The 17,539-nt window shown below is 36.7% G+C and overlaps 2 protein-coding genes across 5 annotated transcripts in view; both read left to right on the top strand.

The window, feature by feature from the left end:
* The window catches only part of LOC107742825 (acyl-protein thioesterase 2-like), a 7,000-nt gene extending 3,425 nt beyond the window's left edge, over nucleotides 1-3,575 (top strand). For both annotated transcript variants that reach the window (XM_016555878.1, XM_016555880.1), the window contains 5 exons: nucleotides 181-249; nucleotides 1,347-1,420; nucleotides 1,512-1,613; nucleotides 1,707-1,883; nucleotides 2,888-3,575. In XM_016555878.1, coding sequence (XP_016411364.1) covers nucleotides 181-249; nucleotides 1,347-1,420; nucleotides 1,512-1,613; nucleotides 1,707-1,883; nucleotides 2,888-2,938 — 473 coding nt within the window. In that variant the 3' untranslated portion in view covers nucleotides 2,939-3,575. The remainder of the gene's footprint in view (nucleotides 1-180; nucleotides 250-1,346; nucleotides 1,421-1,511; nucleotides 1,614-1,706; nucleotides 1,884-2,887) is intronic.
* A 1,412-nt stretch (nucleotides 3,576-4,987) lies between these two features.
* The window catches only part of LOC107742824 (ankyrin repeat and IBR domain-containing protein 1), a 30,626-nt gene continuing 18,074 nt past the window's right edge, over nucleotides 4,988-17,539 (top strand). For 2 of the 3 annotated variants that reach the window (XM_016555877.1, XM_016555875.1), the window contains exons 1-9: nucleotides 4,988-5,172; nucleotides 8,102-8,381; nucleotides 11,959-12,259; nucleotides 12,487-12,669; nucleotides 13,668-13,785; nucleotides 14,554-14,759; nucleotides 14,871-14,959; nucleotides 15,870-16,014; nucleotides 16,328-16,488. In XM_016555877.1, coding sequence (XP_016411363.1) covers nucleotides 8,194-8,381; nucleotides 11,959-12,259; nucleotides 12,487-12,669; nucleotides 13,668-13,785; nucleotides 14,554-14,759; nucleotides 14,871-14,959; nucleotides 15,870-16,014; nucleotides 16,328-16,488 — 1,391 coding nt within the window. In that variant the 5' untranslated portion in view covers nucleotides 4,988-5,172; nucleotides 8,102-8,193. Of the gene's footprint in view, nucleotides 5,173-5,292; nucleotides 5,379-8,101; nucleotides 8,382-11,958; nucleotides 12,260-12,486; nucleotides 12,670-13,667; nucleotides 13,786-14,553; nucleotides 14,760-14,870; nucleotides 14,960-15,869; nucleotides 16,015-16,327; nucleotides 16,489-17,539 lie in introns of those variants that run through there. The other variant, XM_016555876.1, reaches the window with a different exon arrangement.

Below are 17,539 nucleotides of genomic sequence, written 5' to 3'. Positions count from 1 at the left end.
TCTTCAAAATACCTTCCTTTATGTTCCACAAAAGAAAGGTTTGAAATGACATGAGGGATGTGAGAGTAAATGATGACAGAATTATTTTTTTTTGGGTGAACTATCCCTTTAATGTTTTTTATTATTATTATTATTATTATTATTATTATTAATTAAATTATACTGGTGGCGGTAAATGTCTTCATTCGATTAACTTAAGCCCAGAGTCACCGGAGGATGAAGCAGGGATTAAGAGAGCAGCAGAGAACAGTGAGCTAAATTTGTTTTTGCATTTGGGCAGTTTCCTGAAAACAGCTGTCCCAAGACTAACAAGCATCCAAAAATTGGCTTAGTTTGTGTCAGCAAATGTAAAACCACACGAAGAAACACGTCAAGTTTATGAGACATTTCATGCCAGAGAATGTTGTATTTACTGAACTGTTGTATAAAATCACATTTAAACTCGTGATATTTGGGACAGAATCAGAACTTGTGTAATAGCCTACTGCTCTCCCTGCTTGTGTGATATCGTATGGGAGTTTGTACGATATATCGATATTTTCTTTATAAGCGATTCGATATTAGACAATACCATTTATATCAATATACAGTAGTTTGATACGAGCGCATGTGAAAGTATAGCGGAGGACACAGACTGAGCTGCTGCGGAGAAAGTGCATAATCCAATTTATTTTAAACATGTGACAAGCTTCATATTAAGGCCTTTAAAAACTGGTAAGACATAGTTTCGTTTCGCATATTAGTTTAAGCGGCTCGGCCCATCATATGCTCTGACAGAAAGGCTGCGTGTGCCGCTGACAGAGACACTAGGCTACTCGCGCTGTTTAATGTGTTTTGAGATGTGCTGTCTTCCTGAATGCATAACTTACATTTCACAGGTATAGTTTCCATCTGTAAATGTTAGAAAGCCATGGAAATATTTCCATTTTTGCATGAGCCCAGCAAAGGGTCTGAATACTTAGGATCATGTGATATTTCAGTTTTTCTTTTTTTAATAAATCTGCAAAAATGTCAACAATTCTGTGTTTTTCTGTCAATATGGGGTGCTGTGTGTACATTAATGAGGAAAAAAAATTAACTTAAATGATTTTAGCAAATGGCTGCAATATAACAAAGAGTGAAAAATTTAAGGGGGTCTGAATACTTTCCGTACCCACTGTATATTAAATACAGATTTTTAAAAATACAAATACAAAAACGAAAATACCAAGATATATACCGTTTATCGCAAATCGGCCAAAAAATACAGAGATATGAATTTTTGCCCATATCGCCCAGCCCTAGTTGTTATATGTTGAAATTTGATTATGTGGCACTAAGTATAGACCACACCTTTTCTTCAATAGTAAAGGCCATCATCGATCACGAGGTAAAGAATGGTATACCATCCAGTCGTATCATTCTTGGTGGCTTCTCTCAGGTAAGTGATCCATCCTGAAATTTTCTACTATTACTCAAATGGCTGACATTGCAGATGCTGTTCAGTTCCTCTCTTGATGTCTGATCTTCAGGGTGGAGCTCTCTCGCTCTACACCGCTCTGACCTCTCAGCGGCAGCTAGCGGGTGTTGTTGGACTTAGTTGTTGGCTTCCACTTCACAAGACTTTCCCACAGGTACAAGATGTCAGCAGTGAGATTGTGTGAGGATAAATATGTATATATGTAAATAGGTATGTCTCAATATGGATCTGCTTTTTTATCCATTAGGCTGCAAGTGGGAGTGGAAACAAGGACACTCCCATTCTGCAGTGTCATGGCGAGATGGATCCCATGATCCCGGTGCAATTCGGGGCCATGACAGCAGAGAAGCTCAAGACCATAATTTCTCCTCAGAATGTCACCTTCCGCTCCTACCCGGGTCTCATGCATAGCTCCTGTCCACAGGTGAGACTCATCTGTTACGCTCACAGAAACCTACATTTAACATGTTTTACCATGTTCAAATTCATCATGCAGGCTTTCACAGATTCTCCTTCAAAAACAAAAAAATCCGTAGAATCCTTTTAGACCTACCTATATGTCTTCATTTGAATAGCAGTTCTTTATTGTGTATTACTACACTACTTTTTAACGTTTTTGAAAGAAGTTTCTTATGTTCACAAAGGCTGCATTTATTTGATTAAAAAACAGTAATATTGTGAAATATGATTACAATTGAAATAACAGTTTTCTATTTTAATATTTTTTAAAATGTAATTTATTCCTGTAATGGCAAAGCTGAATTTTTAGCAGCCGTTACTCAAGTCTTTAGTGTCAGATAATCATTCTAATATGCTGATTAGGTGCTTAAGAAACTTTTTTCTTATTGTTATCAATGTTGAAAACAGTTATGCTGCTTAATTTCTTGTGGAAACCATGATACATGTTTTTCAATATTTTTGATGACTAGAATGTTGAAAGGACATAATTAATTTGAAATTGAAATCCTTTTTAACATTATGCATGTCTTTTATTGTTATTGTCTTCTCATGTATTGTCTTTTAATCAATTGAATGCATCCTTGCTGAATAAAAGTAATAAAAGTACTTATATGTTACTGATAAGATGCGCGTTAAATATCGCATGCGATTTATCGTGCAGCCCTAGTTCCATACTTCAATGGTAAATAAGGTACAAAGGTGAATCATTTGAAAGGGTACCACCCCAGTGACAACTTTTATGCCTTTTTTCTGACAGTGTACTGTAATTATTGCTAAGAACAGCAAGATTTAGTTGGAAGCAAACTCCTGTTCTATATACGACACTCCATGTGAACTAATAACAGGATGAGGTCTGAACTGAAATCATGCAAAATATTATCTTTGATGTGGTACAGTGGTTACAGTAAAACTATATTGTTTGTTCATGCTAGTTCTAACACCCATACTACTCTCTGATTGGCTTTACAGGAGATGTCTGCTGTGAAGGAATTCATTGAAAAGAAGTTGCCCCGAGTCTGACCTCATTCTAGCTCACTGTGACCCTTAGACACTGACCTCTCTCACCTCTGACCTGCCATTCTCTCACAGGAAACAGCCATGATCCCCTACAACACATGCGCATGCACATTCAGTTGTACATACTGTGAACATGCAACACATGCATACCATGTCATCTCACACCTTTCTTAGTAATTTCATACATTAGTGGACATTCATTAAAAAGGTGATATTATAATTGGCATTCGTACATAGAATAATATTCCATGAAAGTCTTTTGGCCTTTTCTTTAAAGAAGACTCATTAACTTTCATTATACATTCCTGTACGTGTTACATCTTAAACCATTATCCAGTATCTCTCTCCCCTACTCTTCTGTCTCTTTCTCTCAATAAGCAAGGCGGTAAAGGTAACATTTTGCTAGACAGCTCTGTAACAGAACTCGGGAGAGTTCAGATGCTGCACATCTGTGGTGTTGGTGGAGGAAGCTAGTGAGAGCCTGGTGCCGTCTGGAGTGACTCGCGTTGCGCTGCTCTGCATGCTAGTCCCATGGTGCATGCCTGCGGTGGGGCTTTATTGGGATGCTGCAAATCATACTTGTGCTGAAATATCTTTGGATTTTTTTTGTTTTTTTTACTAGAAATATGAGAAAGGCAAGCGAAAATGTCTCAAATAAACTACGCTAATGAATCATTCAAATCTTCCAGTATGCTTTGTTCTTCTGAAACAATTACACAGAATGAGAAAAGATTATTTCATTTTGTGCCAGAGTGAAATCTGTCTGTATGCAAAATTATGAATAGATTTTTTAAATAACACAACATATAATAAACACATAAGCAGCTTTAGATTTGAGTATTTTATTGTAATAATCAATGATTCTAAGCTCTTGACATCAATTTATCAAAGTGAATCACTCCAGACAGCCGATAATATTTTCCAGTTGCTTTAAATAGCTTCCTCAAGTCCTCCCTAATTCCCAATCCTCCTCATAACCTCATCATCCTCCACTTACGTGACCAAACACATTCAAGTGTTCTGGGGTCTCAGATTGCATATGTATATACATTTCAGGTTCCATATTAAAAGCATAAAAGTATTGTTTACTGACACGACCTAATAAAAGATGGAAGGTCAGTTATGCAGCAGCGTGGTGGATTAAGCCTGCTGATATTAAAGAAGTAACCTTGATTAGCTATTAAAATTGAAAGATGAGCTTGCAAACATGGTTGCTATAGTCATTTCTCTCACAGTTTGCTTGTATACGTTTGAAAATGGATTAAAATGGTTTCTGTGTGATGATATCTAAAGTTGTTTGCAAAGTAGTGAATGTTGCTTTTTTAACCTAAATAGATGTTCTTCAATATATTATTTCAGTGTTATTTTATCTTACAGAGTCCATTTGACTTCAATGTTTTCATAAATCTTATGATCCCCTCTTTTATAATTGCCATTATTCCTTATTATTAGTTAGAATAAGTTCTTGGCATCAGACAGGTTTCCTATATGCCCTGTGGCTTGAATGTTTATTGTATGAATCATGGGCATGCCAGGCACAAGTCGGTCAGCAGAAACTGGCAATATCTTTGGGTTTACCAGTGAACTTATCAGTTTATGTCCACATGAGTTGTGTTTTGTTGTTGGTTTTTGTTTTGTCGTTTGTGCTTGTTTAAAAAAAAAAAAAAAATCTGTCATGTTCTTTTGTCGTTGTCTTTTTTTTTTAAATGTTCTTTTGTGCTTGAGTAATCTAAAGTTATTGATGTTTAAACAAATAATTATTAATATTTATTTATTTATAAAGATATTTATTTCAGATTTGGATTTTGCAGATGTGTTTATGTTTATTGTTTAAAAAAAATCAAATTAAATCATTTAAGGCACTGATATGACTCATGTGAGTGTATATGATTTAAAACAAATTTTACTGTAACATTAATTTCTTTACGTGTAAAACGTTTTTAATGTACAAGATACTGGGTGGACCTTCGGTAGGTGGCGGTAAGTGGCTCTTAAACTCGGTCCTTCATCTACCGTTAAAACCGCGAAGGAGACGCAGATTATTGTCCTATGAAATGAGAGCATGACCAGCAAACACAGCCACGAGCACCACCCCTATGATTATATAGTTCTTTATCATTTCTTTTTACATAATCTCTGACATGATCGAAGGTCTTCTGTCCGATAACAATGTTGATATAAGCTTTTGGTCGTTTGATGTGTCGACGCTTAGTGGATACGTCCAAATCAGTGATGAGGTACGTGTGAGATTGTTTGTGTGTTGATCGCTCATGTCAACACGCCTTGGTGTCGAAATCTCCGCCTGACCAGCTTGGGAGTGTGGAAAATGAAAGCTCTGCTTTATCAAACGTGTTTGTGGGTAGATGGCTTTAATGCAAGGGGTCTGTCAGCCATAGACCGGTATGATGAACTGAACTGATGATGCTGATCAGCTGTCAACACAGTAAATGCTTCCTTAAAAAACTTCAGGCAGAGATTCAGAGCTTTTGTTGAATGCTCTGTCCAGTTTTATTCTTAGAGAACTGTTGCAAATGCTTCATGAGAAATTTAGCTGCCAGAGAGAAACCCACCCCTCCACCACTGAAAACAAATAAGCAATTCACCGAGCTAGTATGCAGCGTTTATACATTGTGATGGTTTACATGAAACAATCTTTTGTGTCTGTTAGAATATTGTAAGTAACTGCTTTCTTTTCGAAACCACTAAGTAATCTGTAAACAGCGTATGTAATCTGTTTTATGTGTTTAGTTCGTCACCATGTTGTCTTTTTGTGTATTGTTAAAGGGGTAGTTCACTCAAAGAGAAGATTATGCCATTCTTTACACCCTCATGTTGTTCCAAACCCGCATGACTTTCTTTATTTTGAAGAGCACAAAAGGAGATGTAGTGCAGCATGTCAGCCATGTCACCATTCGCTTTTGTTAAATGGGGAAAATATGCAATGGGTCACACTTTATATTAGGTGGCCTTAACTACTATCCACTAACATTAAATACCTACTAGACTGGATTTGCTATGTAACTACATGTTATTCTGGAAAATTCCCCCAAGTTTGAGGTATGGATTGCTTTTAGGAGTAAGGATGAAGAGTTACAGTTTTGGGATAAGGATTGGGTTATTGTTAGGGGTAAAGTCAAGTGTAACTACAAGTGTTCATTTAATGAAAGTACTTTAAATGTAATTACAATAAACCAACATGTATGTACATAGTAGTTAAAGCCACCTGATATAAAGTGTAACCATGCAATGAGTCCTTCACATTTCACCTTTTGTCTTCCATGTTAAAAAAAAAAATCATAACGTTTTGGTACTGTCACTTTAAATGTCAGATTAGTGCATGCTGTTGTTGTCAGTCATGGCAAATAATTAGCTTGGAGTTTCAGACATTGTTAAAAGTGAAAACGGCAGTTGAGGATCATCTTGTAACACAAAGCCTGCATTGTTTGAAAGTAGCCCACTGCCTGTAAAATGAATGCAAATGGAGTTTTTCTATTAATGGACACACAGTATGTTTAATGATTGAGCTCTAGTGTGGGGGAAGCTTGTGGAACAGAAACGTTTCCCTCTCTTTGTGTGCCTGCCAAGTGCTGCTCTTATTTCATCTGTTCTGCATTCTCAGACTTCCCACCTGAAAATGAGCCGTTCGACCACAAGCCCAAAGTGTGTTTATAATGATCCTTCTGAGTTCTAAAATGTGCTTTGTTTCTGATGTAACTCCGCAGACATTTTTGTTGAATGCGAGTGAGATGTGAAATGATGTGGAAACGAGCAGACAGAATGACCTAAAAAAATGGGTCGAAGCTCCCACTCACTCATGCCCGATCAGTGCACCTGCTGCCACCCTCTCCTCTCCCACAACCCTCTCAAGTAGATTTATTAGAGCATGACATGATGCATACTGGATTGTTTTGCTGATGAAATATTATAGAGCCCTCAGGTCATGTAACCTTTTAAAAAGGTTTCTTTCTAAGTGTACTTGTACTTTTTTAGCAAAAAGAGGCAATAAGATCAGATAACAATAAGATCAGATAAGGACACCTGTGCAAGATTGTTATTTGCACAATGTGGTCATATGCAAATTAGCATTTTGTGAAGCAGACTGGTTTTGTTACGTTAGGGATTTCCACAAGATAGTTATGTGAGTTATATTTAAAGCCGCACTGTATAATTATTTACTGTTTAATATGTTCTAAAGCAAAGGACTGGTCACGCAGAGCATGTTTGTGTTGCTTTTCTACTGTTTTTCTATGCAAACATGCGCTTTATGGATGTATTTGACAATTGCGATCATGCTTGGCATCTTTTGCAGCATCTCATACGTTACACAGCTTTCTAAAAACTCAGCGCTCAAGTCAAAAGATCAACTTCTAAAAAATGCTTCTCGAGACCTTCATTCTTCTACCCTAAAAGTGTAGACACTAGAAAAGTGTAAACACTTTGGCAATATCAAAACACTTGAGTAATTTTTTTTTTAAGTGCAAACCCAACAGTCGATTTCATTGATCAACTCAGTCACCTGTCACAAAATGTTCAGACTTTATAGATTAAGTTCAGAGTCCAGAAAGATTATTGATGGGTCTGATCACGACAAACCGTAATGGCACTCCAGTCTTATTTGTTGTTATTTGTGCAAGATTTTCTTGTGGTAATTTTACACTTTAGATTTAAGCCTAACACTATTTTTGAGTCAAGCTTTGAGGTGAAGGTAATGGACTAGTGATGGGCGTTGAAACTATGTGTTAGGGCTGCACGATAAATCGAAATGGAATCGAGATCGCGATACGACAGAAGCTGCGATTGTTATGCGTATCTTTCAGTGAAGCACGGTTCTGTGATCAGCAGTAAATCTCCATCCAAAGGCCAGAGGGCGCTCTCACGCTGAAACTCCAAATACGCCTCGCAGAAGAAACTCAGAAAATGCTGATGATGATTTCCTGCTGATTACAGAACCGGCATTACTATCAAAATGCGCATGACAATCGCATTCGATTAATCGTGCAGCCCTACTATGTATCACATTCGGAGCAAAAGCTGATTGCCTGATGTCAAATTTTTAAATAGAGATTGCAATATGGTGCTGTTGATTTTCCATATTGATTTTCCATCCCATGATATAACCGTGAATAACAGATCCCAGACAATGTGATTGTGTTGATGTGTTTACAGGACTTGTGGTATGCCACCCATCCACTCTCATGCTGGCTGAGTGTTGAAAACTGAATGTGGGCCGCTCTGCGGCTCCCACTACAGCTCCTGCCATGGGGAATACCGCCACCAAGTTTCGTAAAGCACTTATCAGTGGAGACGAAGGCCTGGCCTGCCAGCTCTATGAGAACAACCCTCAATTTAAAGAGGCACTGGAGCCCAACGCATCTTATGGGGAGCCCTATCAACACAACACACCCCTGCACTACGCCTCACGCCATGCCATGACTCGCCTCATCAGGTATGAGCCTGCGAATGATTGGGCACTGAATTACAAGCATTAGCCTCTACTGGTTGAGTTTTGATTGTTCACCTTAAATTTGAATGTAAGAGTGACACTATTTAAAGCAGATCCTTAACATTTTAGAAAAACTTATTATTAAAATGTATATTATTATTAGTTATTAAATTATAATTAAAATTAAAATAAGTATTTAATTTTATTCATGATTATGTGAAGCTAAATAAATGACGAATTAGATTTTTTTTATTATTAGGTGCTTGTAGTCATTATACACTACTGTTCCTGTAACTGTACTGTTACTGTACTGTAAAGTTTGTGGTCAGTAAGATTTTTATTTTTATTTTTTAATAAGAAATTAATACTTTTATTCAACAAGAATGCATTAAATTGATTAAAAGTGGCTGTAAAAACATTTACAATGATACAAAAGATTTCTGCTTCAAATAGACACTGTTCTTTTGAACTTTCCATTCATTGAAAATCTTCAAAAAATTTACCACGGTTTTCACAAAAATATTAAGCAATATAGCTGTTTTCAACATTGATGATAATAATACATGTTTCTTGACCACTAAATCAGCATATTAGAATGCTTTCTGACGGATCATGTGACACTGAAGACTGCAGGAATGACAAGAAATTTCAAGAAAATTCAGTGTTGCCATCACAGGAATAAAGCACATTTTAAAATATATTAAAATAGAAAACAGCTATTTTAAATTGTAATAATAATTTGCATATTATATATATATATATATATACACACACACACAAAACTGATCGAAAGTGACAGTAATATATATATATATATATATATATATATATATATATATATATTTGCATATAGTTATTTTTGATCAAATAAATGCAGCCATGGTAAGCGTAAGAAACTTATTTCAAAAACATTAAAAAAATATTACCGACCCCAAACTTTTGAACGGTGGTGTATGTGTCAGCGCAAAACATATGAACCCATTTAATATCAATATGTAGCCTAACAAAGAGGGATAATACTGTTAGACTTCTATTCATGTAATTGGAAAACCCAAACAGCATAGCAGCATTTGTAGAGGGTTGTTGCTTCAGGGAGAACAAGAAACACTGAATAACCATTCCCATGTTGGCCCCTAACAGACAGGACCTAAAGCAAATATGCATGGAACGGGAAGCTTATGTGGAGCCCGTAGTGTTTTTGTGCGATGCAAGGTTATTTTTGCATGGTTGTTGAATTCCATTGCTTGGTATTTGAGTCAAGACCACTTGGAGCCTTGAATCCAACTCTGACTTAGTGTAGTTAAAGCACCCCTCTGAGAAAATGGTTGGTAATTACCAGTTAGGACAGCTAGCTACTGAGGACTCTCTGTGCCTCCTCTTTCCTTTTCACTTTCCTCGTTTCATTTTACAGCTCATTGGAGCACACAACTAGTAACCTCAATGATTTCACTGCCTTTATTTGAATGGTTTGATGCCATTAACCCGGCAAAATTAGTCTAATAGTTATTACTCCTTTCTCGAAAGTACTAGTATGAATCCGGTACCTTGTGAGCACAACTTTGTTTCCAGGCAGACTTTCAAATTCAGCCAGTCAAATTAGAACTTGCAAGGCCAAACAATGCTTCTACATGTATCCTAGTTTGAAAACAAAGATATTGACAAAACTGCAAACACCTTAGCTCGAACCACTACCCAAGCTAGAACGGCCAGTTTGAAGTGGTTCTGTATTTAAAAGCTAATACCAGAGTTCTGTATTTTGTAACTGGACTTCTGGTTCACGTTTTGGCTGCTACTGATTCTTGGAAAAACAGCCTGCCAGTCTAGACCACACCCAGAATTTTTGAGGCCAAATGTGTGTATCTCTGGCTTAACATATGTTTACCCTTTGTTTGGTCTTGTTTTTATAATGATCACACTTTCATTAGTGAGCATACAGCAGAACAAAGCACAAGATGTCTGTCACCTGCTTGTCTAGACATTATCTTTGGATATTGGTGTCATTCCAGCTTAAATGCTTGGCTTTGCATTTCATGATGTGGTTACGTCATTATTGCAATAAGGTTCTATTGTGACATCTCACTAGATTTAACAGTCGCATAGTTAACAGGTGTCTGTATCAATTTGTGGTAGTTTAACCAGTCTTTCAGGCCTCCCAGGTGCAGTTTCAGTTGGAGAGCAGGGTTAGGGGAATGCAGGGAGTTAGAGCTGTTGTTTTCAGTTTCATTAACTAATAAACACCCATTGACAGATTCACATCACAGACTTCCCAGAACAGCTCGCTGAGTCATTTCCACTAAAAGACATTAAAGCCTGCTGGATGCAATCACTAAATTCACTCTTAAAGCTTACAAGGTTGTACATTTCCCTAAGTCCATTCTATGGTGTATTTCAAACCTGTTATGAATTACTTTGAAGCTCCCGCTAGTAATCGCCTGAAAATTATATTAGTCTTTCTAATTACCTCCAGGTAGGGAGACGCTGCAGCCTCCAGCTGTGTTGAACAGTGTCATGACATTTTCATTGTTAATATTGTTATGACCCTAATGCACTCTCATATGTTATGAAATTTTGGTAGATGCCACCACTGGGAGGAAGACAAAGGTCGTCTTCTACCTGAGGTGTTTTATAGAGGCTTATAAAATCAATATATGTGATAGTTCTGGTCTTGGATGCTGATTGGGCAATACAACATACCGTCATCCACAAAGTGTTAACCGGTATGATGCATAACTCCTGTTCATTGTATGGCACCCTTAAGGTTCTGAGCATGCAAAATCAATGAATTTCGATAACAGGATATGACGTAATTCTTTCCACCTCATTGTTCAATGCAGAAGTAAGTTATTTCCTGTGAATGTACTTCTGATTCCTTAGCTACTATAGGTAGATAAATAGAAGAACAACAGAGTGCAGTAAATGGTAAAACCGGTGTGTTTATGATTACAATTGTAAATTTAAAATAGCACAACAAATACCTGTTTGCAATATCAAGTAGCATAATGGATTGTTTTTGTACAGCTAAAATAACTGGAAGCCTCACATATTCAAGTTACAAATATCCGTACCTGCTCTTACTTCAAAAATAGACTGGACAAGTTGGACAAGCAAAAAATTAATTCTGGAAAAATCAAATATCAGGCCTGAAAAAGTCACAAGATCTAATAAAATCTTAAAAATGTTGGAATATTCTATAGCTCATATAAATATTTCAAATTATGATCTAATTCAAGGAGATAGATATTGCTTTTGTGTTGGGCAAAATTTGCTTATGTAAGCTATAGTGATGCCTTTTTTTTAAATGATTTGTTGTTTTTATGCAGTTATTTTCAATAAATAAGATGAAGCTGTTTACAGATCAGTACACAGGATTCATTAAAGAATCAAGTCTGAATTAAAATAATTTGCACAAAATTAATATGCACAAAAACTAGACTGTTAGGGTACAGTATTTTTGCATTTAGTTTCGCTGCGTCTACTGTTTGTGTTTTGCTGTTGTAAATTGTATTCTTAAATGTAATTCCGATTTTTTTTTTTTCTTTCTGATTTACAGTTTGTACTTACTCTAGTTCCTTTCCTGCAGGTCTTTCCTTTTCTCCAAAGATGGCAACCCCAACAAGTGCAACGTTCACAATGAGACTGCGTTGCACCTGCTTTGCATGGGCCCACAGATCCTGCTGAGTGAGGGGGCGCTGCAGCCGCGGATCAGCCGCCCCCAGGAGGATGAACAGAAGCGGGCTGAGTGCCTCCAGATGATCCTGCAGTGGACCGGAGCCAAGCTAGACCAGGGCGTGTATGAAAGAGCCAACGTCAATGCCACCGACAACAAAAAGAGCACCTGCCTGCACTACGCAGCAGCGGCTGGCATGAAGAACTGTGTCGAGGTAACAAGATTGTTATTTTCTTACATAGTTCAGGCCTCCAAGTTGTGTATGTGTTTTTACAGTATTTTCAGTTGATTTGATGCAAAGCCTCAGTTCAGTTTCAGTTCTTTTAGACTGTGGCCAAACTCCATGACCATGCAAGATTACTTTTCTGGTTTAATTGTAGTACACTAGGATTGATCACTCAGTGAAGCCACTAGCTAGGTTTTAGTCTTGTGTTTTTGCAGTTGTTAGTGAAGAACAATGCAGATTTATTCGTGGAGAACGAGGACAGGGAGACGCCGTGTGACTGTGCGGAGAAACGGCATCACAAGGAACTGGCGCTCAGTCTGGAGTCTCAGATGGTTTTCTCTCAGGATGCCGGAGCTCAGGAGATTGAAGCAGAGTATGCCGCCCTTGACCGACGAGAGGTACGGCTGTGTTAAAACTGTATATATATATATATATATACATTTTTTTTTTTACACTTTTATTCAGCAAGAATGCATACAATTGGTCCAAAGTGACAAGACATTTATATAATGTTACAAAAGATTTCCATTTCAAATAAATGTTGTTCTTTTGAACTTTCTTTTCATCAAAGATTCCTGAAAAAAGCCGGTTACGGTTTTCACAAAAATATTATCATCACAACTGTTTTGTACATTGGTAATAAGAAATGTTTCCAGAACACCAAATATTTCCAAAAAAAAAAAAAAAAAGTTCTTACCAACCCCAAACCTTTGAATGATACTGTGTATATGTACAGTATATACAATTTTCAATATATTTATTTTGTACAATTTTATATATAAATATATATGCTATATGTATGTATATATATGCAATATGTACGTGTGTGTGTGTGTGTATATATATATATATATATATATAATATTATATTTTATAGAATAATATATCTTCTTGTGTAAGGTTTTCTCAGCAAATATTGATTTATGCAATTCTCAATTTATGTTTCAGCATATCTTGTAATTAACTTCAATTTATTGTTCTGTTTGTTAAATTTGTTAATCAATTTATTGCCCAATATATAATATAGGCAGAAGTTTGCAGCCTTACAAACAAAGAAACTAACGTTCACTGTGCGTGTGCGAGTACACCGTTATTTCTTTAGTTATAGCTGTGTGCTATGCGCTGAGGATGTGAGCTCAAGATAAATCATAACTTGGTAATGTACTGTCAAAGGATAGGGCACCAGTTGAAAGAGGATAGACCCAACTGCCAGCAGCAGACTCATGATTGCTTCGTTTTCTGTTCCAGACAGGCTGAGCAATATAGAAGTTTAAAAGGAAAAGCTTTATTACTTCTCTTTCCATCACTTCTCCTCTCACACCCTCTTTCCTTCACACTTCTCATCTTTATCCCTCTCTCTCCCAAACCTGTTATTCTCTTTTCTTTTTCTCTCCAGCCATATGAGGGATTGAAACTGCAAGACCTGCGTCGGTTGAAAGACATGTTGATAGTGGAGACGGCGGATATGCTGCAGGCTCCTCTCTTCACGGCCGAGGCCCTGCTGCGAGCTCACGGTATGAATTTACTGCAGCGACTTTTGAAGTCAAACAATTCCACTCATCCAATGATATCACTGGGTTTGTATGCAACAATTTTTTTTACAGTAATTGGCATCACAAGTGAATCCTGAGGTAGTTGGGTAAAATCTTTTAGATTTTGTGAACACTAATGAAAAGTCTCTGACTTAATGGTTTTACTGTGCTCATAATATTCTGTGAAACACTTTGGACTACATGCTATAAGTACCGTCTGATCCCTCTACCATAGTTTTGCTGCAGTACGTATTTGTGAAGAGATGAAAAGGTAATATATTGCAGAGGGCTGTCACTGTGCCAGCTGATCCATTTGATCAATTAAAGAAATATGCCAAATTTGGCCAATATCCAAGACCCTTCATTCTTGAAGATATTACAAGCAAAAGGGTTTGGTTTGACTTTATTACTGGGCAAACCAGAACATTCCATGCTTAATCTTTACTGAAGTAGTTGGCACCAATTTCACATTCATACATTCCAAGAGACAGAAGTGGATTCAATATAGTATTTTTTTGAAAATTAAAATAGCAAATCGCAAGTTCTCTCAGAACATTATATAGCCGACATCTGCTGCATGTCCTAAACAGGCGTTATGCGTCCAGGATCCTGCTTCAAGCAACTTGTCTGTCCACACTTTGCTTGCTTCTGATTGGCCGTGGCACTGTCAAAGCCTATCAGAATATCTGATGTTTTATACACAGCTATTTGAACCAATGGCCCGGTTTAAACCTTCTTTTTACTGAAAAGACTGGGACAGGGAAAAACTTCTAGAGGACTGGATGTCTAATGCAGAGGACTGCTGCCAGCGCTCAGGTGTTCAGATGCCAACTCCCCCACCGAGTGGCTACAATGCTTGGGACACTCTGCCTTCACCTAGAACTCCCAGAACAACTCGCTCCTCTGTCACCTCCCCTGATGAGATCAGCCTGTCACCTACTGATGGCCTTGCCCTGGTTAGATTAATCTCCATGCATCACGTTATGATCCACATTCTTTATCATTCAGTGTACAAATATTGAAAAGAATATTGACACAGTCTGTTCAATGTTTTTGTACCCATGTAGTGTGGGATTTGCATGTGCACCATATCGGTGTTTGAGGACCCTGTGGATATGTCTTGTGGTCACGAATTCTGCAGGGCATGCTGGGAAGGGTAAGGAATAGAAGTTTTGTTTAAATCACAAGTTCAGATCATATCAGATGTTTTTCTTAATAATGTATCCATTACAGGTAACTACTTACACTACAGCGTTTGTTGTCAGTAAGATTAAAAAATTAAAATGAATACATTTATTTAACAAGAATGGATTAAATTGATCAATAGTGACAGTAAAGAATTTTTTACATTACAAAAGATTTCAAATTGAAATAAACACGGTTGTTTTCAACTTTCTATTCATCAAAGAATCCTGAACAAAATATATCATGGATTCCACAAAAAAATTATGCAGCACAACTGTTTTCAAAAATATTTATTGAGCATCAAATCAGCATATCAGAATATTTTCTGACCGAACATGTGGCATGAAGACTGGGAAATTCAGTGTTGCCATCACAGTAATAAATTACATTTAAAATATGTTAAGATAGCATCTAGAAAAGTTTTTAAATGATAATAATATTTAACAGATATTACTGTTTTTTGATCAAATAAATGCAGCCTTGGTGAGCATAAGATACTTCAGAAACCTAAAACAATATTACAGACCCCAAACCTTTAAACTATAGTGTACATGCTGGAATAGTTTATAAACAGAATAGCAATAAACGTCAAATATTGTTTTATACACGTAATCACTGACTATGCTTTAGATATATATTTTACCATTTCCTATTTAATCATGGCATTTGCAATGCTTTATGTGATGAGTAGTTCTTTTCATCAAAGAAAAAATATGTTTTTGTTTGTTTTTCGCTTCAAAACTTGTTTTTTTGTTGTTTACATTTTTTAAATCCTGTGGATGAATAGAAAAAATTCTCCTCCACTAAAAAAAGCACTATATTGCAGGTTGTTTATGATCCATGTATTCATAGTCTTTGAACACTGTTTGTCTGGATGTCAGGTTTTTGAATCTGAAGATCCAAGAAGGGGAAGCACATAACATCTTTTGCCCTGCTTATGACTGCTTCCAGCTGGTTCCTGTGGAAGTCATTGAAAGCGTTGTCTCCAGAGAGATGGATAAGCGCTACCTGCAGTTTGACATTAAGGTACAATTGCAGTTCACAAAGCACCAGAAACCATTTCAAAGCTGCCATTTTATTTTTCTTATCATAGACTGTCTGACGTTGGCTTTGAATCAAAATGCTGACAGCATCCTGCTGTTGGTTGAGTTTATGCCAGTGCTTGTTTGAGGAAAAAAAGCTTGTAAACACACATGCTCAGAAGTAAAATGTTTGATTGAAATATCATGTTGATTTGATTTGTATGATTTACAGATTAAAATTGGTTTTGGATATTGGGTCATTTACGTCATCCAAAACAAAGAGCAAGTTTCACCACATTTCTTTTTTTCGTCACCAGGCTTTTGTGGATAATAATCCTGCCATTCGCTGGTGCCCCGTAGCCAGATGTGAAAGAGCCGTACGACTGTCTAGGCCAGGCCCTGGAGCCTCTGACCCTCTGAGCTTCCCATTGCTCAAAGCCCCTGCTGTAGACTGTGGCAAAGGCCATCTCTTCTGCTGGTACGTTAACCAGCTGTTTCCTTTATTTACACTCTCAGAAAAAAGGCACAAAGCTATCACTGGGGCGGTACCGTAAGGTACAAAAATTTTACCTAATTTACCTCTAAATTGTGCATATTGGTACCTAAAAATCAGAAAGTTTGCTTAAAAATATATATTTTTAAGGATCATCGTGAGTTTTTTTTTTTAATGTTTTGACACTGTTTTAATATCAGTTAAGCACATTTATTCCCTTTCCCCCTGCATTACTATAATAATATGTCCTCACATTTTATAGAGATTTGAAATTCTTATTATTCTTTGTTGTCAAGTCAAGTTTATTTGTATAGCGCTTTTCACGATACAAATCATTGCAAAGCAACTTTACAGCAAATTAAGTTTCTACAATATTTAGTGGTAGCTTATCAGTGGTGACTGTCAATTAATGTACATATGGCAGAAATGTAAGGAAAAATCAATTTAAGACGTAATAAAACAATTCATTTTTTTTATAATACTAAGTAATACTCTTACTCTCGATACTCAGTCACCAGTGTCACGTGATCCTTTAGAAATCATTCTAATATGCTAATTTGCTAATTTTTCATTATTTTCAATGTTGAAAACAGTTATGCTGCAATCATTTTTTCAGGGTATTTTAAGAACAGAAAGTCCAAAAGAACAGCATTTATTTGAAATAGTTTTTCGTAACAACGTAAAAGTCTTTACTGTCACTTTTTAGCAATTTAATGCATCCCTGCAGAACAGACCTATTAATTTCTTGCTCAGATCCCTCCTTCAGTGCACGCCTATTGTGTATCTTTTGCTCATTTTATTATCTGCCAAACAAAGACTGAATGTTTGAGAAAGATTAAAATTAGAGTATCACAACTTAATATCATGACACTTTGAATGCAGTTAGTTTGAATGAGCCGCCCTGATAACATTTACCTTAATTTTCAGCTGTGATTTGTGATGATGTGTATGACGTTTCGGACAGAATCATCCGTGGGGATGGTGACCCACTCCTTCCAACAGCAAAGGTGCACAGCAAAGGTAAAAAAAAAAAAAG

Source organism: Sinocyclocheilus rhinocerous, unplaced genomic scaffold (genome assembly GCF_001515625.1).
Source record: "Sinocyclocheilus rhinocerous isolate Xijiao unplaced genomic scaffold, SAMN03320098_v1.1 scaffold1338, whole genome shotgun sequence".
In the NCBI taxonomy this organism is placed as follows: Eukaryota; Metazoa; Chordata; class Actinopteri; order Cypriniformes; family Cyprinidae; genus Sinocyclocheilus; species Sinocyclocheilus rhinocerous.
Note: the sequence above shows the minus strand (reverse complement) of the source record. Positions and strands in the feature narration are given on the sequence as shown.